At 43.2% G+C, this 26989-nt stretch overlaps 1 protein-coding gene across 1 annotated transcript in view; it reads left to right on the forward strand.

Moving 5' to 3' along the window:
* Nucleotides 1-26989, forward strand: part of MGAT4C (MGAT4 family member C) — a 272378-nt gene that overhangs the window by 236547 nt on the left and 8842 nt on the right. Inside the window, exon 3 of the mRNA XM_069764395.1 lies at nt 19544-19693. Coding sequence (XP_069620496.1) covers nt 19595-19693 — 99 coding nt within the window. The 5' untranslated portion in view covers nt 19544-19594. The remainder of the gene's footprint in view (nt 1-19543; nt 19694-26989) is intronic.

The raw sequence follows: 26989 nt of genomic DNA on the forward strand, positions 1-26989 counted from the left end.
TCTATGCTCAAAGACTCTACACATTGGCAGGCAGGTAGCACACTCATGCGGTTTCGCACCTTTGGCTCAATGACTGAGTCTCTAGTTTGCTACATGCTTAGGGTGCCTGTTAGGCACAAGTTTTGCAGCGTCAGGACTGGGGTAACTAGCCGCTTGGCTTAGCATCTGTTTCATTCATGTGTGCGGTTAGCACAGTTTAGTTACAGAGCAAGCTCAACACTTATGCTTCCTCTCAGTGAAGTCGACAGGGTATTGTACCTAGCGTCATAAGAGTTTTCTCTTGGCACAGCTTCTGCCTCATTTGTATGTGCGGATAGCACCGTTTAGTTGAAGAGCAAGCTCAGTCCACGTGCTAACATCCCTGTGACTTTAACAGGGTATAGTATTTAGCATTCTTAGTACGGTACCTCTCAGTGAAGTAACTGAGCTTGGTACTCAGTATTCTGATGACTTTGTGTGGCATTAACACAGTGTGTTTAAGGTAACGCTTACTATTTTTTTCCACCATTGTTCACAGTAGCAGCAGATTCATCTCTGCATGGTGGACCCCAGGTTGTGATTGCACTTCATTTTATATTTTATTTAGTTCCATCCGCCAACCCTAACACACGGTTTATATTATCTATATGAATCTCTTTAAATTTAGAACATTTTTTGAAATATATGTGTCATGGTAAAATATCTGAAGATGCATGATTGGGCTCCATCCATTACTGCATTAGCAATGGGTTCCTCCAAAGTGATGGCCATAAATGACAATGCTTGCATTTGAATCTGTGTCCAATCTTGGAAGTTCGGCTGCCTAAATTATAAAGTACAAGTGAGACAAACAGAAGCTCAAATAATGGTTATATTTTAAAGAATATTGATGACTTTAGAATGTACCAGCTCAACGGCAATGACAATTCAGAATGAGCCAACCCTTTCCTATTTGCCAGCCGTTGCATGTCAGAGATCTGTAGGATTTCAAGACCTATATGAATACCAATAATATCTGTTTAGCATTTTACCTAATTTACCAAACTTACCAAATATTAGCATACATTTAATACAAGTTGTAATTATTTGCAAGAAAAACAAAAATGTAACAATACTATGAACAGTTTATAAGACATTGATATTGTTTGATATAATTTACAAACTCATATGAAATGAATGACTAATGCAAAGTAAGACATTTTGCAGTCGTAAACCATATTGCATTACAGTCTGATGCATGGGTCATAAGGTATTCTTGGATTATAAATTGCAGCAATAAAACACTTGGGGTCAATCAAGTACCTTGTGAAACTGTCAGCAGAATTTAGGTCACTGCTTACAGCAGACGGATTTCTGCCCATGGCAAAACAGGCAGGGGATGCTGTCAAACAATTTGTGTTTGCTTTAAAGCTGCAGTAAATCCACAGGGAATTTGAATTCCCTGCGGCCTGTGCTATTTTGTAAGATCACTCTTGTATATGAAGGGAACAGCTCTAGTGGTATAAGTTCATTAGACTATTGCTAAGTAGGCCATTTCTTAATATGATATTGTCTTGTTTTATGCCAATGCTTTTTAACAATAATAATAAGCTAGACAGAAAACAATAAGGGATTTGAAAGTACTAAATAATGGCCAATTTTATTTAGATTATACATTTCTCTTTAAACAATTAAGCCTAATTGATTGGATAATTCATTCATAAAATACATCTGCCCAAACTATTTGCCTTAAGGGTAAATACTAGGAAGGCCATAGAGAACCAATTACCCTATTGTTTATCAAGAATGCCTGGATAACTTTTGTCCCCATTCACAATGGAAAGATAGCCTGAACACTAGCTATTCAAATTATGTGCAGAACATAAAACGATTTCTCCATGTTGCTGCCGGTCTTCCTTTTTGGCCACAAATAAATATGTCAATGTGAAGAGCTGTAGGAAATACATGGTCTAAAATTGAAAATAGTATTTGAGAGCTTTTCAACACATCTCAGTACAAAAATGAACGCCATATCTTGGAATAAAGAGATTAAAACTAGAGCTCTGTGAATAGATTCTATGCACATTTAAATTCTAAACAAATATTTCAAGATTTGTCAAAACTGAATCATTATCAATTGGTTTCTGATGAATTGTCAAAAAAGGCTGCAGAAAGCTTAGGACAAAGAAGAAGGATCACATGAGCTTGGGCGTGGACAAACGTGCTTCCCCAAAATACCTTACAGTTACCTCACTCAATAGTGCAGCCAATGAGGAACCATTGGTCAGCAGTCACTAATGACTCAGCCACTATAAAAGCCCAAGCTGGGCAATTTGTTCAGGATGTGGATAGGAGAGACGACTAAGAATTCAGTCAGAAAAGCATAATACTTATTATGAGGATTAGTGCATTAGAAGAGAATAGATAGATTTAATTACAAGAAATATTGAGGGAGAGAGATCAGAAACACTAAGGACCCTGTTGGACAATGAGCTGCTGCTTTCAGCTCTACTCAGTGTTTGCACCTTTCTAATGACTGACTTTGCTACACTCAAACTACTAGTAATGAAACACCCCCACCATGTAGTTCAGTTTGTGATAATTTAGTGAAGCACATCATTCATTTATTACACCTGTGTAGTATTTGGTTTTCGTTCCCCAATATTGCAGTATTTTCCACACAAAACTACTAGAATTTAAACACTACATTACACTATGTACTAGTTCAATCATTGACAATTAGTGATGTACAGCACTCAATAACTGGCTCAGGCTCAGTGGTAACTTATTTATAAATGTCTGGTAAAAGAGAGAGCAGGAATGGAAATGGTAATGTACATAAACAGTAATACCACGTGTTCTGCCAGTAAAAATGTGAGAAGCTGTATAGTGGAAGACGCAGCAGTAGCACTGCTGACCCAGCCATCCAGTCAGTAGTAGCAGACATTGACTACATTTGTACATTGCCGCCAAAAGGCAAATTATTTTAAAAAATGTTATATATTTTTAAAATTAACATGTTATGCTTTAAAATAAAAATTAATATTAACTTAAAAGTTATATTTTTAATTCTAAAATACATAAAATGCTGTAGTGCAGTGGTTTAGTAAACAGGCTGCTTGTTACCACTAGTTATTCCCTTTGTTGATAGCCTTTATAGCCTTTGGTTGATGTCGCTTTGACACTACTAAGGCTATGTGCACACGTTCAGGTTTTTTCGCGTTTTTTTTTTCATTTTTTTGCGCTAAAAACGCTATAAAAACTCATTAACAATGCATACGTTATGCATTCTATCATTTAGAAGGCATTCTGCATGTTTTGTACACATGGATGCGTTTTTTTCCGCTAAAAAAACGCATCGCGGTAAAAAAAATGAGCATGTTCATTGTTTTTGCGGATTTTCTGCGTTTTTCCCGCAATTCTATGCATTTGGGAAAAAATGCACAAAAAAACCGCACAAAAACGCGTGAAAAATGCGGTAAAATCGCGGTAAAAACGCATGCAGATTTCTGGCAGAAATGTCCGGTTTTTGTCAGGAAAATTTCTGCAAGAAATCCTGATGTGTGCTCCTACCCTAAGGCTGTCTTTACACTAAAAACCTTCATAGAAGTTGGATACTGTCCAGAGGGCTTCAGAGTGTCTTAGGCTGTGTGCACACGTAGCAGATTTTTCGCGTTTTTTCGCTATAAAAACGCTATAAAACCACGAACAAAATGCTCACATTAAGCATCCTATTTAACAGAATGCAATCCGCATTTTTTGTGCACATGCTGCATTTTTTTCCTGAGTGGATTTGCATTCCAGAAAAAACGCAGCATGTTCATTAAATTTGCGGAATCGCGGGGATTCTGCACACCTAGGAATGCATTGATCTGCTTACTTCCCGCATGGGGCTATGCCCACCATGCGGGAAGTAAGCAGATCATGTGCGGTTGGTACCCAGGGTGAAGGAGACTCTCCTCCACGGACTGGGCACCATATAATTGTTAAAAAAAAAAGACTTAAAATAAAAAAATCTTGATATACTCACCTTCGATGGCCCCCGGAGTCTTCCTGCCTCTCAGCGCTGCACGCGGCCGCTTCCGTTCCTGTAGATGGTGTGTGAAGGACCTGCGATGACGTCGCGGTCATGTGACCGCGACGTCATCGAAGGTCCTGCACACACACCATCTATAGGAACGGAAGCCGCTGAGATCGGCTGCTTGCGGTAGGTGAGTATAACCATTTTTTATTTTTTTTAATTATTTTTAACATTCTATCTTTTACTATTGATGCGGCATAGGCTGCATCAATAGTAAAAAGTTGGTCACACTTGTCAAACACTGTTTGACAATTGTGTCCAACCTGTCAATCAGTTTTCCAAGCGATGCTACAGATCGCTTGGAAAACGCTAGCATTCTGCAAGCTAATTATGCTTGCAAAGCGCTAGTTTTCTGCGGGAATATGCATGCCAATTCCGCATGCGATATACCCGTGGTAGGAAGCGCAGAATTGCCGCAGAAATTTCCGCGGCAATTCTGCAACGACGTGTGCACTTAAGGTACCTTCACACTCAGCGACGCTGCAGCGATACCGACAACAATGTCGATCGCTGCAGCGTCGCTGTTTGGTCGCTGGAGAGCTGTCACACAGACAGCTCTCCAGCGACCAACGATCCCGCGGTCCCCGGGTAACCAGGGTAAACATCGGGTTACTAAGCGCTGGGCCGCGCTTAGTAACCCGATGTTTACCCTGGTTACCAGCGTAAAAGTAAAAAAAACAAACACTACATACTTACCTACCGCTGTCTGTCCCCGGCGCTCAGCTTCTCTGCACTCCTCCTGCGCTAACTGTGAGCACAGCGGCCGGAAAGCAGAGCGGTGATGTCACCGCTCTGCTTTCCGGCTTACCGACGCTCACAGCCAGTGCAGGAGGAGTGCAGAGAAGCTGAGCGCCGGGGACAGACAGCAGTAGGTAAGTATGTAGTGTTTGTTTTTTTACTTTTACGCTGGTAACCAGGGTAAACATCGGGTTACTAAGCGCGGCCCTGCGCTTAGTAACCCGATGTTTACCCTGGTTACCAGGGAAGACATCGCTGGATCGGTGTCACACACGCCGATCCAGCGATGTCAGCGGGAGATCCAGCGACGAAATAAAGTTCTGGACTTTCCTCAGCGACCAACGATCTCCCAGCAGGGGCCTGATCGTTGGTCGCTGTCACACAGAACGATTTCCTTAACGATATCGTTGCTACATCACAAAAAGCAACGATATTTAGCCTTACACATCTTTTCACAGCAATTTTGGGCTTTCTAGAACTCTCTATTCATGTTGAATAAATTCAGTCAGATTTATATTTTCCAGACCAATCCAAAATGATTTTTCTCATCTCTACTTAAAACTTTTTTTGTCCAAAGAAGCATTAATTATACCTCTCAGCTTGAAATCCAGCTGATCTGTAGTACCCATCAGCCACCTCTAAATAGTGTGACAGAGCAGTGTTGTCTCAGTGTGTACGCTGTTAACATCCGACCACTGCCACAGGTAGTAGCAGCTGAATAGTAAGGGATGTCAGGTGTCAGAACCCTATCATTCCACTATTGATGACCTATCACATAAATAGGTCATCAATAACATAGTAATTCATACCTCTTTAAGGCTGGGTTCACATTAGCGTATCTGTGCGCAGCGTATGATCCGCATAGATCTGCATGCATCATGCGTACATATATTTAACATGGTATACGCAGGGACATGCATTTACATGCATGCGTATGCATGCTTCGTTACTCGGTGTGCGGCGGTGTCAGGCGAATGCAACATGTTGCATTTTTTGAGGTGGCAAATATTGCGCAGTTGTCCACATGCGGACGATTGCGTAAAAAAACACATTACTGTCTATGGGAATGCATTGGTAAGCAAGGACATGCGTACGCATGCATTTGATACGCAATGCGTACTTCACACTAATCATGTCCAGGAAATGATGTCAATACCTACAAAATCACTGATATATAAAAGGTGTTCTGGAGACAGGTAATCCATTACTCTCAAGACTCTGGATGGAAGCACAAGACTCAGGACAAGACTCTGGATGTAAGTATAGAAGGTTTGAAAATGTCTGTTTGTTTTTGCAGTCTGTACTCTGTAGTAATTTTTTTCTGTTCCTTGCAGACTGTTTGCTGCTCCGGTCCTGTTGCTGCTGTCCTGTTTCTGCCATCCTAGTGCTGCCACCTTTTTTGGTGCTGCCATCCTAGTGGTGCTGGATCTAAGTATGGAAGCTTTCAAAATGTCTGTTTCTCTTTGCAGTCTGTACTCCGTACTATTTTTTTTTCAGGTCCCTTGAAGACTGTTTGCTGCTCCAGTCCTGTTGCTGCCCTCCTGTGTACTCTGCACTAATGTTTTTTCTTTTCCTTTGTAGACTGCTGCCGTCCTGGTGCTGCTGCCATCCTGTTGCTGCCATCCTAGTGCTGCTGCCAGTGCTGCTAGTGCTCTGCAGCCAGCCGCTATGGGGCCCCTAAGCAGGCGGGGGGCCCAAGTGCAAGCAGTGGGCCCCCTGCCTGTCATCGCAAGGTCAGCTGCACCAGCATTTAGCCGATACAGCTGACCGCAATGATGAGGGATGGAGCACTGTGCTGCACTCCTTCCATCATCTTCCTGTCAGCGTCTGACATCGGTGATGCTGACAGCGGACACGATGACATCACAGCCCGGCGCCCTCTGTCAGGAGATGAGCGGGCACTCAGAGCAGCGCAGGAACCAGGAAGAAGAGAGGTGAGTATTTAGTAATTTTTTTTATGGGGTGCTGCCTAATACTACAGGGTCTGCCTTGCCTATGGGGGTCTGCCTTATACTACAGGATCTGCCTATGGGGGTCTGCCTAATGCTACAGGGTCTGCCTATGGGGGGTCTGTCTTATCCTACAGGGTCTGCCTAATACTTCAGGGTCTGCCTATGGGGGGGGTCTGTCTTATACTACAGGGTCTGCCTAATACTACAGGATCTGCCTATGGGGGGTCTGCCTAATACTACAGGTTCTGCCTATGGGGGTCTGTCTTATCCTACAGGGTCTGCCTATGGGGGGTCTCCCTAATACTACAGGGTCTGCCTATGGGGGGGGGGTCTGTCTTATACTACAGGGTTTGCCTATGGGGAGGTCTGCCTTATACTACAGTCTGCCTATGGGGTGTGCTGTCTTATACTACAGGATCTGCCTATGGGGGTACTGTCTTATACTACAGGGTCTGCCTATATGGGGTCTACCTTATACTACAGGGTCTGCCAATGGGGGGTCTGCCTTATACTACAGGGTCTGCCTACGGGGTGCTGCCTTATAGTACAGGGTCTGCCTATAGCGGTGCTGCCTTATAGCACAGGGTCTGCCTATGGGGGTGCTGTCTTATTCTACAGGGTCTGCCTATAGGGGTGCTGCCTTATAGTACAGGGTCTGCCTATAGGGGTGCTGCCTTATAGTACAGGGTCTGCCTATGGGGGTGCAGCCTTATACTACAGGGTCTGCCTATGAGGATGCTGCCTTATACTACAGGGTCTGCCTATGGGGATGCTGCTTTATACTACAGGATCTGCCAATAGGGGTGCTGTCATACTACAGGGTCTGCCTATGGGGGTGTTGCCTATATGGGTGCTGCCTTATAGTACAGGGTCTGCCTATGGGGGTGTTGCCTTATACTACAGAGTCTGCCTACGGGTGCTCCCTTGTGCTAGAGTCTGCCTATGGGGGGTGCATTATACAATACAGAGTAGGCCCATGGGGAGTGCATTATACTATATTGAGGACTATCTGGTGCATTATACTATATTGAGGACTATCTGGTGCATTATACTATATTGAGGACTATTTGGTGCATTATACTATATGGAGGCTATCTAGAGGGGCATCAACAGTGTGGAGATTACAGTGAGAGGGCCATCATACAGTGTGGGGATTACAGTGAAAGGGCCATCATACAGTGTTGGAGTCATCAAACAGTTTGGAGGCTACTTAGAGGTCAGTATACTATGTGGGTGGTACTATACGGTGACGGGGTATTATACTGCGTATAAGAGAGCATCATGCTGCGTATAAGGGAGCTGTACAGGGGGAGACCCTGGACGTTATTAAATGTAAAGTGGGCACTTATTGTTATAGGGGAACTCAGGTTTCTGTGACTGTCAAAGGGGCACACATGGCAATTACTTACTAGGGGGCAAAATATGGACACTGTTTTCTAGGGCATTTGCACCTGGCATTACTATATTATAGAGGGGTGCTTTAGAATTTAGAGGGCACAGAGAACCACACAGCAGGTGTAGTAATAGGAACAAACACAGCAGCAACGGCTCAGTATTGGGGTATCAGTAGGATGAGGAGTTTGTGCAGGTTGGGAATAGATGTGATGGGGCTGGAATATGAGAAGTGAAGCATGTTTTTGTTGTATTTTCTGCAGCCAAGTAGTGACTGGGAGTAGTTGTCATGTCGGTCTGGGCCAGATGGAAAAGACGGGAAAAGTGAACAATTCCATCAGAAAGGACGTCAGCGGTAAGTCATTATCTGTAACTGTGCTGTGTTGTCTTATATGTTCTGTAGGGCTGGTATCTACCCCTAACCATATGGCGGTAATATCAATATTGGCCTTTATATAGAGATTATCTTCATTAAGAGCGTGGTCATCTGCTGAGGTTCTTCTCCACTATTAGGGTGCGTAATCGAGTTGTAATCAAGGTTACCTGGTTACGGGCCCACTCAGAAGCTTCGCCCCCCCGAACCAAAACCCTAGCTACGCCTCTGGCTGCCACCATCCTGGCGCTGCTGCCTTTCTGGTGCTGCCGTCCTGGTGCTGCTGGATTTAAGTATAGAAGCTTTGAAAATGTCTTTTTCTTTTTGCAGTCTGTACTCTGTACTATTTTTTTTCAGGTCCCTTGTAGACTGTTTGCTGCTCCGGTCCTGTTGCTGCCGTCCTGTGTACTCAGTCTACAAAGAAAAGAAAAAAAATTAGAACAGTTTGCTGCTGCCGTCCTTGTGCTGCTGCCATCCTGCTGCTGCTAACGTCTTGGTGCTGCTGTCACCCTGTGCTGCTGCCGTCCTGGTGCCGCCTGACTGCTGTGCTATTGGACTACTACCTGTAATTTAAGTATTGGTGTCCAATGTTTTTTTTTTGTGCTACATTGTGTTTGGCTCTTAACAAGTTAAATTTTTCTTATCTGTTCTTTTCTCTAGTGTTTCATTTGACTGCTGCCTGCTCTTCCAACATGTCCTCCATTAAAGCTTCCGAAAGTGGACATGACACTGAATATGTAATCACATTTGATTTGTTGATTGTTATGTATTGACTGTCAATACTACACGTGTTAAATCATATATTTTCTTTACAGGTACCTTCGAGAGCAAAAAAACAGGAGCAGTCGAGTGGAAATTATTCTTCCCAAGGCCGTCGGCCTTATATTTCATCTATAGGTTCCACAATGTGAGGAAGGACAACCGGATATCGATAATGACGTCCTTATTCAAGCTGGGCAAGAGCGAGCAGCGTTGTGAGACCCCCGTGATCGGAATCATTCCAACTCAGTATTTATCGGATGACTCTGGGAAGAAGTGGCCAGATCACTGTTGGATGATTGGGACCATGCAAGGCCACAAGTCAGAAAGAATTTTCGTAAGAATTGTGGTCTTTTACGTGTTGGTTTTGCTGTAAATGTTGGAGTCTTTTTCAATATTTTTTTTTCTTCCCCTTTCACAGTGAAGAGTAAAAGTTGGTTGGCGTTCAATGAAGAATCGCTTCAAAAAGGACATGAGAGAGGAGATTCGGGTTCGAAGTGGTGCTGCTCAAAAAGTCCAAAAATATAAGTACCATCAGCGGCTTTTTTTTCTGAGGCCTGCTCTTGCTTGCTCAGCGAACATGAGTATCTTTTCTGTTGTCTTACTATTATTTAAACTTTTAATTTTTTTACTAATGTTTTTCATTTCCCGACATCCCAGCTCTCCACCTCCAAAACCAACTTCTCCACCATTACAGAAGATCGACTCTCCACTCTACTCTCAAGATCACATCTCACCACCTGTGCACTTGACCCGATCCCATCCCACTTCATCCCAAACCTTACCAGTCTTCATCCCAACCTTAACCCATCTCTTCAACCTATCACTAACAACTGGTGTTTTCCCCTCAAGCTTTAAACATGCCTCCATCACACCTATCCTCAAAAAGCCCGCTCTTGACCCATCCTCTGTATCTAGCTATCGCCCTATATCACTTCTCCCCTATGCCTCCAAGCTACTGGAACAAAACTTTGTCACGATTCACACCGTGACCGTCACCCCTACGTCACGGACGGGGTGACTTTAGGCCAACAGACGGCTATCACATGTGCAGGGGGCTTATCTTAGTTATCCCTCCACTCCACAATGTGATGAAAAAACACACACAAGGTTATTGACCTCTTAGTTTACAGCAGGGGCTTATTTTAGGTATCCCACTGCTCTTCAATATACCACGAACTGCAGGGATTTATGTATATTCCGCTTACAGTTCCACTTAAAACTTGCAGCTCTCTGGCGCCCCCTTACTCTCAGGTCAGATGAGGTACTGCACCTGGGGTACTTAGTCGCCAGAAAGGCTGCCTGCTATGTACTGGCTATTGGACACGCTGCAGCGAGGCGATAAACTACTCCCGCTCAGGCAGGAACAATAATTATCAACGCCGCAGTCACTACAACAACACTTAACTACCCAGTACAAAACGTATGGTGCCACCAGCTTCGATTAAACGGGTCCGAAGCTAACCCAAAACAGCGTAATTCCCTTCAGAAGACAGGGTACGTTTTAGAACAGGAGAACGACTTTAGTATTAAATATTATACTCCGTCAAACGTTTCAGGCAGTGTTTATAAAAGGTCATATAAAGATGTTACAATATGAGAATTGAAAATATGTACAAGATAATTATAAAATAAACAGGGATTACATAAGAAAAGGTACAACTCACATGTTCTCAGTTCATATCAGTTCAGGCAAAAACCATGCTGGTGGGGGGTTTCCATCTGTCCCAGTGCATTAGAACAGCTCTTCAGATCAGCCTCACATGTTCTTCCAACAGCAGACTGACTGCTGGGATCTGGCCAACAAACTTATAGCTCAGCTTGGTGACATCACAGAAAGGGCTGAGTTAAGATCGCCCTCCTCTTTCTTCAGTCTTAGTAATTCAACCTTAAATTTGTCTAATTTCTATAACTCCGCTCCAGAACATGTCATGGTCATAACAAACCCAGCATTCATCTCGTATTAACATTGGCATTCTAATGAGATCAAATATGTCATATGGGTGATGCGTCATTACAGAGAAATCCCTACTTTTTTACCTGATGGAGTTAGAATCTCATGTTTAGAGTGGCGGATAGATCCGCCGAGGGACGTAAAGAATATATATTTTTCCTATTTCTAGCTTAAATCGTTTGCCTAATATCTTACAATAACAGAACAAAGACCTCAGGGATTCTGGTAATCCAGTTCTAGCTGGACAGAGTTTGAGCCTTCACTAGCGGTCGTAAATTCCTTTGCTCTCAGAGCTAGAGGTAATAAAATCTCTCTTCCCCCATACCTTGAAAAGGAGAGCTCTTGGCTGAGTGAAAGGGAAGGGGGAGGGGCTTTTTAGCCCACAGCATGGCTAACAAGAGAAACTAAACTTATATGATGTTTCATACAATATCGTGACACACATCTACCTTGAACTGTCCTCCCATCTCTCTTCTTGCTCCCTCTTTGACCGCTTACAATCTGGCTTCCGGTCACACCATTCCACTGAAACTGCCCTTACTACGGTCACCAATGACCTCTTAACCGCCAAGAGCAAGCAACACTACTCTGTCCTCCTCCTCCTGGACCTGTCAGCTGCCTTTGACACAGTGGACCATTCCCTATTATTACAGACCCTCTCATCCCTTGGCATCACTCACAGACTTGGCACTATCCTGGATCTCAGCATACCTAACAGACCGGACATTCAGCGTCTCCCACTCACACACCACCTCCTCACCTCGTCCCCTATCTGTCGGAGTCCCACAAGGTTCAGTCCTAGGGCCCCTGCTCTTCTCCATTTACACCTTTGGCCTGGGACAGCTCATATAATCTCATGGCTTTCAGTATCATCTCTATGCTGATGACACACAGATCTACATCTCTGGACCAGATATCACCTCCCTACTAAACAGAATCCCTCAATGTCTGTCCACTATTTCATCCTTCTTCTCCGCTAGATATCTGAAACCCAACATGGAGAAAACAGAATTCATCATCTTTCCCCATCTCATGTGACCCCCCCCCAACGAACCTATCCATTACAGTAAATGGCTGCCCACTCTCCCCAGTCCCACAAGCTCGCTGCCTCGGGGTAATCATTGATGCTGATCTCTCCTTCAAACCACATATCCAAGCCCTTTCCACTTCCTGTCGACTTCAACTCAAAAATATTTCACAAATCCGTTCAGTCCTCAACCAAGAATCTGCAAAAACCCTAGTCCATGCCCTCATTATCTCTCGCCTTGACTACTGCAACCTCCTGCTCTGTGGCCTCCCCTCGAACACTCTTGCACCCCTCCAATCTATTCTAAACTCTGCTGCCCGACTAATCCACCTGCCCCCCCGCTATTCCCCAGCTTCTCCCCTCTGTCAATCCCTTCACTGGTTCCCCATTGCCCAGAGACTCCAGTACAAAACCCTAACCATGACATACAAAGCCATCCACAACCTGTCTCCTCCATACATCTGTGACCTCGTCTCCCGGTACTTTCCTGCACGCAACCTCCGATCCTCACAAGATCTCCTTCTCTATTCCCCTCTTATCTCTTCTTCCCACAATCACATACATTTCTCTCGCGCATCACCCTTACTCTGGAACTCTCTACCACAACATATCAGACTCTCACCTACCATCGAAACCTTCAAAAAGAGCCTGAAGACCCACCTCTTCTGACAAGCCTACAACCTGCAGTAACCACCGATCGACCAAACCGCTGCATGACCAGTTCTACCCTTGCCTACTGTATTCTCACCCATCCCTTGTAGATTGTGAGCCTTTGCGGGCAGGGTCCTCTCTCCTCCTGTACCAGTTATGATTTGTATTTTTTAAGATTATTGTACTTGTTTTCATTATGTATACCCCTCCTCACATGTAAAGCGCCATGGAATAAATGGCGCTATAACAATAAATAATAATAATAATTTATTTTCCACACAGAACCTGGTGCAGCACCACAGAACCTGGATCGCCTCTGTTGGAGCGGCGCATCATCGACCAGCCAATGAACAGGCCCAGTCCCTATCATCCACCAGCGATGGGGCAACAAGCCAGGTTTCACAGGCTGGGGAACAGGAAGCCGGTCTATCTGGTTTTCCACTCTCCCAGCCCTCTGCCACTACTTTACTTGGGTCTGCTCGCCAGCGGCAGAGGGCCTGGGACAGGTCAGTCATGCCTGAGTTTATTTATTTAAGCTCGGTCTTCCAGGCTGGGATGAAGGCGGTGGTAGAAAGACTGGATAGTGAGTTCACTCAGGTGAACAAGCTTTTACAGGACATCCACAGACGCCTGGACCGCCTGAAAGCCGACCTTAATAGACCGACGCAACATTATTTTTCCTCTATAAAACGGGGCGTGATGGAAAACATTCGTCCTAATCTCCAGCTCTATATGATGAAGGCCTGTCAGGATGCTTACACTGAGGCCATGCAGTGGTCTCGATATCAGCAGCAGGCACAAAGTTTGTTCCCCACAGGACAAGAAGCTCCAGGACAGTATCAATGGCACTATACACCACCACCACAACCACTGCTGGACATTAGGACTGTTCCACCAGTACCAAGCTACACCTTGCAGCCGAGTGCAGCAGCCCAGCCTTCCACTTCTACCATGCAGCCGAGTGCAGCAGACCAGACTTCCACTCCCACCACGCAGCCACAGAAAGGAAAAGGCAGAGGAAAACCAAGTCCAGGAAACGTAAAACTGCCAAAAACATTGCCCACCTTTCCACCCTCAACTTCGAATGTGCCTTTTTTCAAGTCTGTCTACACCTTCCCTTGGTTCTTTCCCATCCAATATGTCAATCTGTTCCAACTTGTTTTCCACTCCTAATGTGTCCTCTTCCCCCAATGTGTCCTCTGCCAATGTTTTTGACCCGATCCTCCAATTTCTGCCACTTCCACTTCCCCAGCCACTCCAGCCTTACCAACACAGACCGACACCCCCCCTCTGAACGTACTCTAACCCTGTGTCTTGGGATAGAGTCCTGAGACTCCGTACTTGCGCTCTTGGTGAGGTACCGCGCCGCTGTGACGCAACAGGGTTTGCTTCCTTCACACAGGGTGAAGTTAACCCGTGTGTGGATCCACATTGTACCGCCATACAGTTTGTCATTATTCAGCAGCAGGTTCCATCTCTGCACGGTGGACCCCGGGCGGCGAACACACCTTATACCATTCTCTCTTATAATTTGGTGCGTTCCGCTAGCCCTAACACTGTCTCACTGTGTTTTCTTTAGCTCTTTATTTAAACATGTGTGTATTGTTGAGTGTATTGTTGAGTGAAGTATTTATCGCTTTATTTAAACATGTGTGTATTGTTGAGTGAAGTATGAAACGGTGTTACAGTTAAGGTGTTTATTATTAAAGTTACATTCAAGGTGTTAATATTACAGTCAGAAAAAAGTACAGGTTCATAACATTACAGGTACATTTTGAACCATTTGATCTTGCCATGGCACACATTTAATATCAGAGACAAAGAAGGCAGCCAATTTATCCCTCATTTGGGCAACTTCCACTGTAGTCCTCAGAGGGTGATCATGATAATCTGCCAATGTGGTATTAACAGGTTCCTCACGTTCGAAGTGGGGTTGCTTTTTTGCCAGGATGTAATTATGGAGAACAACACATGCTTTCACAACCTCAACAACTGTCTCTATTTTAAGATTGACTGGTGTTCCCAAAAATGCGCCATTTAGCTGCCAGCAAACCATAGGCACACTCCGCAGTTTTTTGTACCATTGTCAGTCTGTAGTTGGAAATCCTTTTGGTGTGCTTCAAGTCCCAACTTGAGTATGGTTTTATGAGGTTGGCACACATTTGAAACACCTCATCCCCAACAACAAATGGCATTTGTGGTCTTTCAGCGTTCGGAAGAAGTTGTGACGGTGGAAAATTAAAATTATTAGCATACAAACATTGTCCCATGTCAGAGTTTTTGAAAGTCTGTGAGTCATTTCTTCATCTAAATGAGCCAATGTCAGAAGCGACAAATCGACATTCAACATCCACAATCGCCATGAGACAATGGAAAAGTATTTTTTATAACTGAAGTACTCGGATCCACTTCCACCAGGTTTTAGAATCCGAATGTGTTTGCTGTCCAAAGCCCCACACAGTTTGGAAATTTACAAATTTCCTTGAATTTTTCTGCATTTTTCAGCCAGAGTTCAGTTGTGGGTTGGGGGAGGAATTCTGCAACCAGAACATCACACAATGCATGACAGGGGTCTCCAATAATCCCAGAAATGGTAGACAATCCAAAATTAAAAATGCAAAGATCTTAAGGTCTCTCCGGTAGCCAGGAATCTGTGGAAAAGAAATTGGGGGGAAAAATCTGTACATGGCTTTTATAACAAGAATATTGATGACAGGCGTTTCTTTTTCTAAATTACGTACCTTATGGTCACCAACAGACGTTCCTAGGAATTGCTCTATGTTGTTGCGTGTCCTGCCTGGTGATGGATCCTCGCACACGATGCAGCAATTCATCGAAGCTCTGTTCAGACATCCTTTTGTATTCAAAATTTTTTTTGTGGGTTTTCACGAATAACGGTGTACAATAAGTGGTAGGTTCCATGGCTCACTCAGACTTCAACAATGGGGTGTTGCCAATAGCGATGACGACGTCTTCTCCATCTTTCTCTTCTCCTTTCTGTCTCACAAGCCACAGCAAAAGCAAAAGCCAATTTCAATGATAAATCCATATTCAGACTGAAGCTCTCCACGCTAAGATCCATCTTGCAGCAGGATACAGCATCAAAAGAAGAGGATTTCATTTATGCAGGATCTATATATGGAAATCCCAGAAGCCATGCCCATTGGAAAAGACCATGCACATAAACAACACAAACGCATGCAAAAACGCATACAAACTAATTCTCACGCAGCGCTTTTTTGGCGGTCATGCATAAGATCATGCGGATAAAAAATATGGCGTAAACATGTGTTTGCATGTGTTGTGGCATGCGTCTGCACATGCAGATGATATGCTGCGCACATAAATGCTAATGTGAACTTAGCCTAAGAACGTAAAAATATAAGAGCAAGTATTTTATTGGACCTCATCCAAGAAACCTTCCTCTCTCTTCCAAAATTTTGCACCATCCCTTCTCATGCACCAGAGAACAAGTCTGGTTATTCCTGATAAGTTATAATTAGTGATTTTGGTTTTCCCGAGCATGCTCAGGTGGTCTCCAAGTATTGGTAAGTGGTTGGAGATTTAGTTTCTGTTGACGCAGGTGCATGATTTACAGCTGCTAGCCAACCTGAGTACATGTGGGGGTTGTCTGGTTGCTAGGGAATCCCCACATGTATTCAAGCTGTGGAGCAGCTGTAAATTATGCAGCTGAGATGACGAAAACTAAATCTCCGAGCAGTCACAAACACTTGGAGACCACCCGTGTGTGCTCGGGAAAACCTGAGCAACAAGTACACTCGCTCATCACTAGTTATAATCAAATACTGCAGATTTAAAACTAGGAAATATTAGGCTTATTTGATTTTCCCCTATTAGAAGAGTTTTTACCTAATGAATATTTATCACTTAAATAACTTAAATTAATTTGGTTTAACTTGATAATTGCGGACTGACGCTCACAAGAGATCGGCTAATCAAAAGTTGAGCCGTATGAGTAGTCCATTATATTCCAATTATCTGGACTGACAATTGAGCAGTGCAGCAACGGAAGAGGTGACGATGATGACCTCTTCAGTGTTTTTCTAGAGTGGAACTAGCGTGATTTTCAAACTATTTAGTAATTAGTTCTTGCTAACTGGCCATTAGCTGGGATATGTCAGCAGATTAGTGTAGGATTCAGTGGCCAATGAGGGCTTGAGAAGTCCTATTTAAACCTCCCAGTTGCACTTTATTATTTCATTATCTAATACTTATCATCAGGGACACTTTGTAGAGAACAATACCTTGCACTGCTGCTCTGATAAGGACAGAGTAGGTAAGTATCAAACAGTCCACAAGCCAGTGTTAATATTGAGGAGTCTACAGCACTTGTGCAATCGTCACAAAACCTTCACACAGCTGATTGGCTGAGAGTTGGACCCTCACCAATGAAATATTGATGGCCATTCCCAAGTATATGGCATCAATTTTAAAATGCTGAATAATAACTTTAATCAAAATGTTTAAAACATATCTGCTGGAAAATAATGATATGACTAGATATAGAGCAATACTTTATTTTAATAGCTTGAGTATTCTGCCATCTAGTGTTTCTAAAATATATTCCTCTTTCTATGTTGAATAGTATGCATGTTTAAATTCCTGAGATTAGGTCTAACAGGTTTTTTTGGGTACATAGGGTGAGATCTGTCAATTAACTGGATTGGAGAGGGAGAAAGCCAGCTAGGGTGCATCGGCAAAGTTAGATCTCTCCCTTTAAAGCCTGGTTGTTTTTTAAAACTAGATTTCCTACCAATAAAACATACCTGAATATAATCACACAGCCAAACTCTCATGGTACCAATGGTTTAATGATGAGGGCCTCCAGGTGTTCGTTTTTAGCAGGCAACGATCAGCTGTGAAATGTGCGTAGAGATGCTATATTTTTGCCGCATCCATGTCTGATGACAGGTATGTAATAGTAATGTTTAGACATAGAAATAATTTTTAACTATTCTTAGCCACAAAAATTGGCATGTTTTTTTGTAATTTAAGAGAAACTCTAAAAATTATGGGACATTCCTGGTAAATAGAAGTTATCACCAAAATGTACTAATTTTTATCCAGAATAAGACATTGTTGGCATTGATAAAGTAATTTATTAATTTATTCTGATGTCAAACTTATACTTAGGAAACAATTTTTCTATCAACTCCAAACAAGTTGCAACCAATTAATAAGGTTTTTATTTCTTATAGTCCTCTGTGTCTATATGGTTACATATTTAGGCAGTTAACTGGTTCATGCAGCTTTACATGAACACCGGATCCTTACACTATAGCTGGTCCGAACAACGAAAGCAATTGTTACCATCCACCTCTCGTGTCTCCCCTTTTCCTCATAGTTTGTAAGCTTGCGAGCAGGGCCCTCATTCCTCTTGGTCTCTGTTTTGATCTCTATTTATTGCTATGTTGTAATGTCTTTTGTAAGTCCCCTCTATAATGTAAAGTGCTGCAGAATATGTTGGCGCTATATAAATAAAATGTATTATTATTATTATTATTCTTACTTCGGATCACCTGCAGCATTATAGGTTGTGCTTTCTAGTGTATTATTTATTTGGTATGTTAGACCAGATTGTATGTTCGCATTTAAGAGTAATTATTATGGAGATTTAATTCTCAAAAGCAGTAAGAAGAAAAATAGAACCATGCTTGCCCTGATATCAACTTTTTAGCTCCTGAAAATGATGCCCATGTTGTTCCATATCAAACACTGGAAAACAAGCTAAAACAAAAATTGATCTAGACAGTGCACTGGGTATAAGGCTTTCAGGCCTTCCATGAAAGTAGTAAGTCACAACACCAACACTTGCCAGAACAAGAAGTGTTATCTTCAGCAGGCTGCACCGTGGGAATAAAAGATCCTTGGCAAATAGATCAAGGTTTTTATTAACAATCAACACAATTGTAATTTTGGGCATCTGGTGTTATTTTTATATTGAAAAAGGCATCAGTCCGGCACCAAAATGTGTTGGTTCTTATTTTAAAACTTGTTTAAAATGCCATTACTCCTTATTATCTGGAGCGCAGCCCCCTGACTGTGATACTGTCTACTCTGGGAAATACACATCGGGAGGTTTGCGTCTCTCCAGCCAAGGGGCAGCAGCAATGGTTTTCCATTCTTCTTTAAATATTGTGCCTTTATACCACCTCTCCACATGAGCGTTATCCCCATTTTACCCCTTTACCTACATTATTGCCCTGTTGTGCGTGCTTTTGTCCCTATCTAGATTTTTTCACAACACCAACACTGACATTTATGTGATGGAGTTAGCATTTACTGCATGATGGGATTGAAGGAGTGGTGAGTGGTGGGAGATATTAGTGTACATAAATAATGAAGTCATTGTCTGTTATTGTATTGTTATTATCTAGATAGCTGCTTTCCTGTAACTTCATAAGTGCAAAATGTATATACATAAGTGACCAATTTTGTATTCCCCATTATATGCAACATTTTGTGTATAACAATGGAAATATGGAACACGATACTGTATGTTTATTTTAACGTTATAAAATTGCAACACTCATCTTGAAAATTAAACTTGCCTCTGTGATTAATAGTTAGATATTTTACTAAGATAACAAGTGATAAAGCCAAACATCCCATGAATATGTGTTTTGTCTTCTGTTAGGAAATATATGTATTTATTCATACAACGACTGAATCTAAATATCTGGATAAAATGAGATGTTTTCGAAAACGATCAGCATTGCCAGTCCTTGGGGTACTAATCTTTTGCCTGCTGTTTATGAATTTATACATTGAAGATGAATATGTTATGGTAAGGAGTAATGCATTTTTTGCCAATTTGATCTTTGTGTTATTAGCTTGACATTGCTTGCAATTCACTTATAAAGATATCTAGTTATAATTTTAAGTAAAAAATAGCCTGTTTCAACTGTCTAAGAATTAGACAATAATAATAATACTGCCACATAATATCTACCTTAGTAATCAAATATATTTATTACAATGCATTTTAGATAAGATACTAAGTCGTTTTCCTAAGTCTTTATTTTGGAGGTTGGCTGCTTTGAATAATCTTTATTTGCAAGAAAAGTCCCATGACATTAAGCTGATTGCAAAGCATTCCCCTACTGGGCCTCACAGTGATTATCTATAATTTGTGAGTAAACCAAGTATCATTTATTATCTAGGATTTGCAGGACTGAACTTGGTAATAGTAGATTATTTATGGATAGCAGTCTTGAGAAGCTAATCAAATAATTAGGCACCTGGCAAGAGCTGAAGGAAGTGGGAAGTGTAAACTTAACTCTGATTTCAGAGTACACAACAACCTCATTACTCAAGTAGTTATCAGTCACCTGAGCTACTCTTAAGGTTCCGTCACACTCAGCAACTTTGCAACGAGAATGACAACAATCCGTGACGTTGCAGCGTCCTGTGTTGTGAATTCGGTTGTCGGGCTCCCTCATGTGGTCATGAATGGTACTTCGGCTGGTTCTGTCCATGGACATGAAAATGTAGGCCCCTTAAAAAATAGTGAGGAAAGAATGGTTGTAGATGACGAGGAAAAAGCTAACATATTAAACACCTTCTTCTCCACGGTATTCACGGTGGAAAATGAAATGCTAGGTGAAATCCCAAGAAACAATGAAAACCCTATATTAAGGGTCACCAATCTAACCCAAGAAGAGGTGCGAAACCGGCTAAATAAGATTAAAATAGATAAATCTCCGGGTCCGGATGGCATACACCCACGAGTACTAAGAGAACTAAGTAATGTAATAGATAAACCATTATTTCTTATTTTTAGGGACTCTATAGAGACAGGGTCTGTTCCGCAGGACTGGCGCATAGCAAATGTGGTGCCAATATTCAAAAAGGGCTCTAAAAGTGAACCTGGAAATTATAGGCCAGTAAGTCTAACCTCTATTGTTGGTAAAATATTTGAAGGGTTTCTGAGGGATGTTATTCTGGATTATCTCAATGAGAATAACTGTTTAACTCCATATCAGCATGGGTTTATGAGAAATCGCTCCTGTCAAACCAATCTAATCAGTTTTTATGAAGAGGTAAGCTATAGGCTGGACCACGGTGAGTCATTGGACGTGGTATATCTCGATTTTTCCAAAGCGTTTGATACCGTGCCGCACAAGAGGTTGGTACACAAAATGAGAATGCTTGGTCTGGGGGAAATTGTGTGTAAATGGGTTAGTAACTGGCTTAGTGATAGAAAGCAGAGGGTGGTTATAAATGGTATAGTCTCTAACTGGGTCGCTGTGACCAGTGGGGTACCGCAGGGGTCAGTATTGGGACCTGTTCTCTTCAACATATTCATTAATGATCTGGTAGAAGGTTTACACAGTAAAATATCGATATTTGCAGATGATACCAAACTATGTAAAGCAGTTAATACAAGAGAAGATAGTATTCTGCTACAGATGGATCTGGATAAGTTGGAAAATTGGGCTGAAAGGTGGCAGATGAGGTTTAACAATGATAAATGTAAGGTTATACACATGGGAAGAAGGAATCAATGTCACCATTACACACTGAATGGGAAACCACTGGGTAAATCTGACAGGGAGAAGGACTTGGGGATCCTAGTTAATGATAAACTTACCTGGAGCAGCCAGTGCCAGGCAGCAGCTGCCAAGGCAAACAGGATCATGGGGTGCATTAAAAGAGGTCTGGATACACATGATGAGAGCATTATACTGCCTCTGTACAAATCCCTAGTTAGACCGCACATGGAGTACTGTGTCCAGTTTTGGGCACCGGTGCTCAGGAAGGATATAATGGAACTAGAGAGAGTACAAAGGAGGGCAACAAAATTAATAAAGGGGATGGGAGAACTACAATACCCAGATAGATTAGCGAAATTAGGATTATTTAGTCTAGAAAAAAGACGACTGAGGGGCGATCTAATAACCATGTATAAGTATATAAGGGGACAATACAAATATCTCGCTGAGGATCTGTTTATACCAAGGAAGGTGACGGGCACAAGGGGGCATTCTTTGCGTCTGGAGGAGAGAAGGTTTTTCCACCAACATAGAAGAGGATTCTTTACTGTTAGGGCAGTGAGAATCTGGAATTGCTTGCCTGAGGAGGTGGTGATGGCGAACTCAGTCGAGGGGTTCAAGAGAGGCCTGGATGTCTTCCTGGAGCAGAACAATATTGTATCATACAATTAGGTTCTGTAGAATGACGTAGATCTGGGGATTTATTATGATGGAATATAGGCTGAACTGGATGGACAAATGTCTTTTTTCGGCCTTACTAACTATGTTACTATGTTACTTCCTCTGGTGGGTGTTTCTGAGTTTCACAGGTGACGAGGTTAATTCGTTAGCTGCTGCTCTATTTAACTCCACTTAGATCTTTACTCCATGCCACCTGTCAATGTTCCAGTATTGGTCTAGTTCACTCCTGGATCGTTCTTGTGACCTGTCTTCCCATCAGAAGCTAAGTTACAGCTTGTATTTCTTTGGTTTGCTATTTTTCTGTCCAGCTTGCTATTTATTTGTTGTCTTGCTTGCTGGAAGCTCTGGGACGCAAAGGGAGCGCCTCCGCATCGTGAGTCAGTGCGGAGGGTCTTTTTGCGCCCTCTGCGTGGTCTTTTTGTAGGTTTTTGTGCTGACCGCAAAGTAACCTTTCCTATCCTCGGTCTGTTCAGTAAGTCGGGCCTCACTTTGCTAAATCTATTTCATCTCTGTGTTTGTATTTTCATCTTTACTCACAGTCATTATATGTGGGGGGCTGCCTTTTCCTTTGGGGAATTTCTCTGAGGCAAGGTAGGCTTATTTTTCTATCTTCAGGGCTAGCTAGTTTCTTAGGCTGTGCCGAGTTGCATAGGGAGCGTTAGGCGCAATCCACGGCTATTTCTAGTGTGTTTGATAGGTTTAGGGATTGCGGTCAGCAGAGTTCCCACGTCCCAGAGCTCGTACTTATTATCAGTAACTATCAGGTCATTCCGTGTGCTCTTAACCACCAGTACCATTATTGTCCTGACCACCAGGTCATAACAGTACAGGTGGCCCAAAGTACTAATGCATCTCAATAGAGGGATAAGAGAAGTTCTGAGACCATTTTTTTTTCTTTGCAGTGTGTTTTGTCTCTATTTTCCCCTTTACCTCTGGGTGGTTCAGGACACTGGTGTAAACATGGACATTCAAGGTCTGTCCTCTTGGATGGATAATCTCACTACAAGGATACAAAACATTCAAGATTTTGTGGTTCAGAATCCGATGTCAGAGCCTAGGATTCCAATTCCTGATTTGTTTTTTGGTGATAGATCTAAGTTCTTTAATTTTAAAAATAATTGTAAATTGTTTCTTGCCTTGAAACCTCGCTCCTCAGGTGACCCTGTTCAACAAGTAAAGATCATTATTTCTTTGTTACGTGGTGACCCTCAAGACTGGGCATTTTCCCTTGCGCCAGGAGATCCGGCATTGCGTGATGTTGATGCGTTTTTCCTGGCGCTTGGATTGCTTTATGACGAACCTAATTCAGTGGATCAGGCAGAGAAAATCTTGCTGGCTCTGTGTCAGGGTCAGGATGAAGCGGAGATATATTGTCAGAAGTTTAGAAAGTGGTCGGTGCTCACTCAGTGGAATGAATGTGCCCTGGCAGCAATCTTCAGAAAGGGTCTCTCTGAAGCCCTTAAGGATGTCATGGTGGGGTTTCCCATGCCTGCTGGTCTGAATGAGTCTATGTCCTTGGCCATTCAGATCGATCGACGCTTGCGTGAGCGTAAAGCTGTGCACCATTTGGCGGTACTATCTGAGCATGGGCCTGAGCCTATGCAATGTGATAGGACTTTGACCAGAGCTGAACGGCAAGAACACAGACGTCGGAATGGGCTATGTTTTTACTGTGGTGATTCCACTCATGCTATCTCCGATTGTCCTTAAGCGCACTAAGCGGTTCACTAGGTCTGCCACCATTGGTACGGTACAGTCTAAATTTCTATTGTCTGTTACTCTGATTTGCTCTTTGTCATCCTATTCTGTTATGGCATTTGTGGATTCAGGCGCTGCCCTGAATATGATGGACTTGGAGTTTGCTAGGCGCTGTGGTTTTTTCTTGGAGCCCTTGCAGTATCCTATTCCATTGAGAGGAATTGATGCTACGCCTTTGGCCAAGAATAAGCCTCAGTATTGGACCCAATTGACCATGTGCATGGCTCCTGCACATCAGGAGGATATCCGCTTTCTGGTGTTGCATAATCTGCATGATGTGGTCGTTTTGGGGTTGCCATGGCTACAGGTTCATAATCCAGTATTGGACTGGAAATCTATGTCTGTGTCCAGCTGGGGTTGCCAGGGGTTACATGGTGATGTTCCATTATTGTCTATTTCGTCTTCCACTCCTTATGAAGTTCCAGAGTTTTTGTCGGATTATCGGGATGTATTTGATGAGCCCAAAGCCAGTGCCCTACCTCCTCATAGGGATTGCGATTGTGCAATTAATTTGATTCCTGGTAGTAAGTTTCCTAAGGGCCGATTGTTCAATTTATCTGTGCCAGAACACGCCGCTATGCGGAGTTATATAAAGGAATCCTTGGAGAAAGGCCATATTCGCCCGTCATCATCACCGTTAGGAGCAGGGTTCTTTTTTGTGGCCAAGAAGCATGGTTCTTTGAGACCTTGTATTGATTACCGCCTTCTTAATAAAATTACAGTCAAATTTCAGTATCCTTTGCCGTTGCTGTCTGATTTGTTTGCTCGTATTAAAGGGGCTAGTTGGTTCACCAAGATAGATCTTCGAGGGGCGTATAATCTTGTGCGTATTAAACAAGGCGATGAATGGAAAACAGCATTTAATACGCCCGAGGGCCATTTTGAGTACCTGGTTATGCCATTCGGGCTTTCCAATGCTCCATCAGTATTTCAGTCCTTTATGCATGACATCTTCCGAGAGTACCTGGATAAATTCCTGATTGTGTATTTGGATGATATTTTGGTCTTTTCGGATGATTGGGAGTCTCATGTGAAGCAGGTCAGAATGGTGTTCCAGGTCCTTCGTGCGAATTCCTTGTTTGTGAAGGGGTCAAAGTGTCTCTTTGGAGTTCAGAAGGTTTCATTTTTGGGGTTCATTTTTTCCCCTTCTACTATCGAGATGGACCCTGTTAAAGTCCAGGCCATTTACGATTGGACTCAGCCGACATCTGTGAAGAGCCTGCAAAAGTTCCTGGGCTTTGCTAATTTTTATCGGCGCTTCATCGCTAATTTTTCTACTGTTGCTAAACCGTTGACTGATTTGACCAAGAAGGGTGCTGATGTGGTCAATTGGTCTTCTGCGGCTGTAGAGGCTTTTCAGGAGTTGAAGCGTTGTTTTTCTTCTGCCCCTGTGTTGTGCCAGCCAGATGTTTCGCTTCCGTTTCAGGTTGAGGTTGATGCTTCTGAGATTGGAGCAGGGGCTGTTTTGTCGCAGAGAAGTCCTGATGGCTCGGTGATGAAGCCATGTGCTTTCTTTTCTAGAAAGTTTTCGCCTGCTGAGCGTAAATATGATGTTGGTAAGGGTGAATTGTTGGCCATGAAGTGGGCATTCGAGGAGTGGCGTCATTGGCTGGAAGGAGCCAAGCATCGCGTGGTGGTCTTGACAGATCACAAGCATTTGACTTATCTTGAGTCTGCCAAACGGTTGAATCCGAGACAGGCTCGATGGTCGTTATTTTTCTCAAGCTTTGATTTTGTGGTTTCATACCTTCCGGGCTCTAAGAATGTGAAGGCTGATGCCCTGTCAAGGAGTTTTGTGCCTGACTCTCCGGGTGTTCCTGAGCAGGCGGGTATTCTCAAACAGAGGGTGATTTTGTCTGCCATCTCCCCTGATTTGCGGCGGGTGCTGCAAAAATTTCAGGCTGATAGACCTGACCGTTGCCCAGCGGAAAAACTGTTTGTCCCTGATAGATGGACTAGTAGAGTTATCTCTGAGATTCATTGTTCAGTGTTGGCTGGGCATCCTGGAATCTTTGGTACCAGAGATTTGGTGGCTAGATCCTTCTGGTGGCCGTCTTTGTCGCGGGATGTGCGTTCTTTTGTGCAGTCCTGTGGGACTTGTGCTCGGGCTAAGCCCTGCTGTTCTCGTGCCAGTGGGTTGCTTTTGCCCTTGCCGGTCCCGAAGAGGCCCTGGACGCATATTTCTATGGATTTTATTTCGGATCTCCCCGTCTCTCAAAAGATGTCGGTCATTTGGGTGGTTTGTGATCGCTTTTCTAAGATGGTCCATTTGGTACCTTTGTCTAAATTGCCTTCCTCCTCTGATTTGGTGCCATTATTTTTCCAGCATGTGGTTCGTTTACATGGTATCCCGGAGAACATAGTTTCGGACAGAGGTTCCCAGTTTGTTTCAAGGTTTTGGGGATCCTTTTGTGCTAGGATGGGCATTGATTTGTCTTTTTCCTCGGCTTTCCATCCTCAGACAAATGGCCAAACCGAACGAACTAATCAAACTTTGGAAACATATCTGAGATGCTTTGTTTCTGCTGATCAGGATGATTGGGTGTCCTTTTTGCCGTTGGCTGAGTTCGCCCTTAATAATCGGGCCAGCTCGGCTACTTTGGTTTTGCCGTTTTTCTGCAATTCTGGTTTCCATCCTCGTTTCTCTTCAGGGCAGGTTGAGTCTTCAGACTGTCCTGGTGTAGATACTGTGGTGGATAGGTTGCAGCAGATTTGGACTCATGTGGTGGACAATTTGACATTGTCCCAGGAGAAGGCTCAACGTTTCGCTAACCGCCGGCGCTGTGTGGGTCCCCGACTTCGTGTTGGGGATTTGGTTTGGTTGTCGTCTCGTTATGTTCCTATGAAGGTTTCCTCTCCTAAGTTTAAGCCTCGTTTCATTTGTCCGTATAAGATTTCTGAGGTTATCAATCCTGTGTCATTTCGTTTGGCCCTTCCTGCTTCTTTTGCCATCCATTATGTGTTCCATAGGTCGTTATTGCGGAGATACGTGGCGCCTGTGGTTCCATCAGTTGATCCTCCTGCCCCGGTGTTAGTTGAGGGGGAGTTGGAGTATGTAGTGAAGATTTTGGATTCTCGTGTTTCGAGACGGAAACTCCAGTACCTGGTCAAGTGGAAGGGTTATGGTCAGGAAGATAATTCCTGGGTTT

This window comes from Ranitomeya imitator, chromosome 4 (assembly GCF_032444005.1).
Source record: "Ranitomeya imitator isolate aRanImi1 chromosome 4, aRanImi1.pri, whole genome shotgun sequence".
In the NCBI taxonomy this organism is placed as follows: Eukaryota; Metazoa; Chordata; class Amphibia; order Anura; family Dendrobatidae; genus Ranitomeya; species Ranitomeya imitator.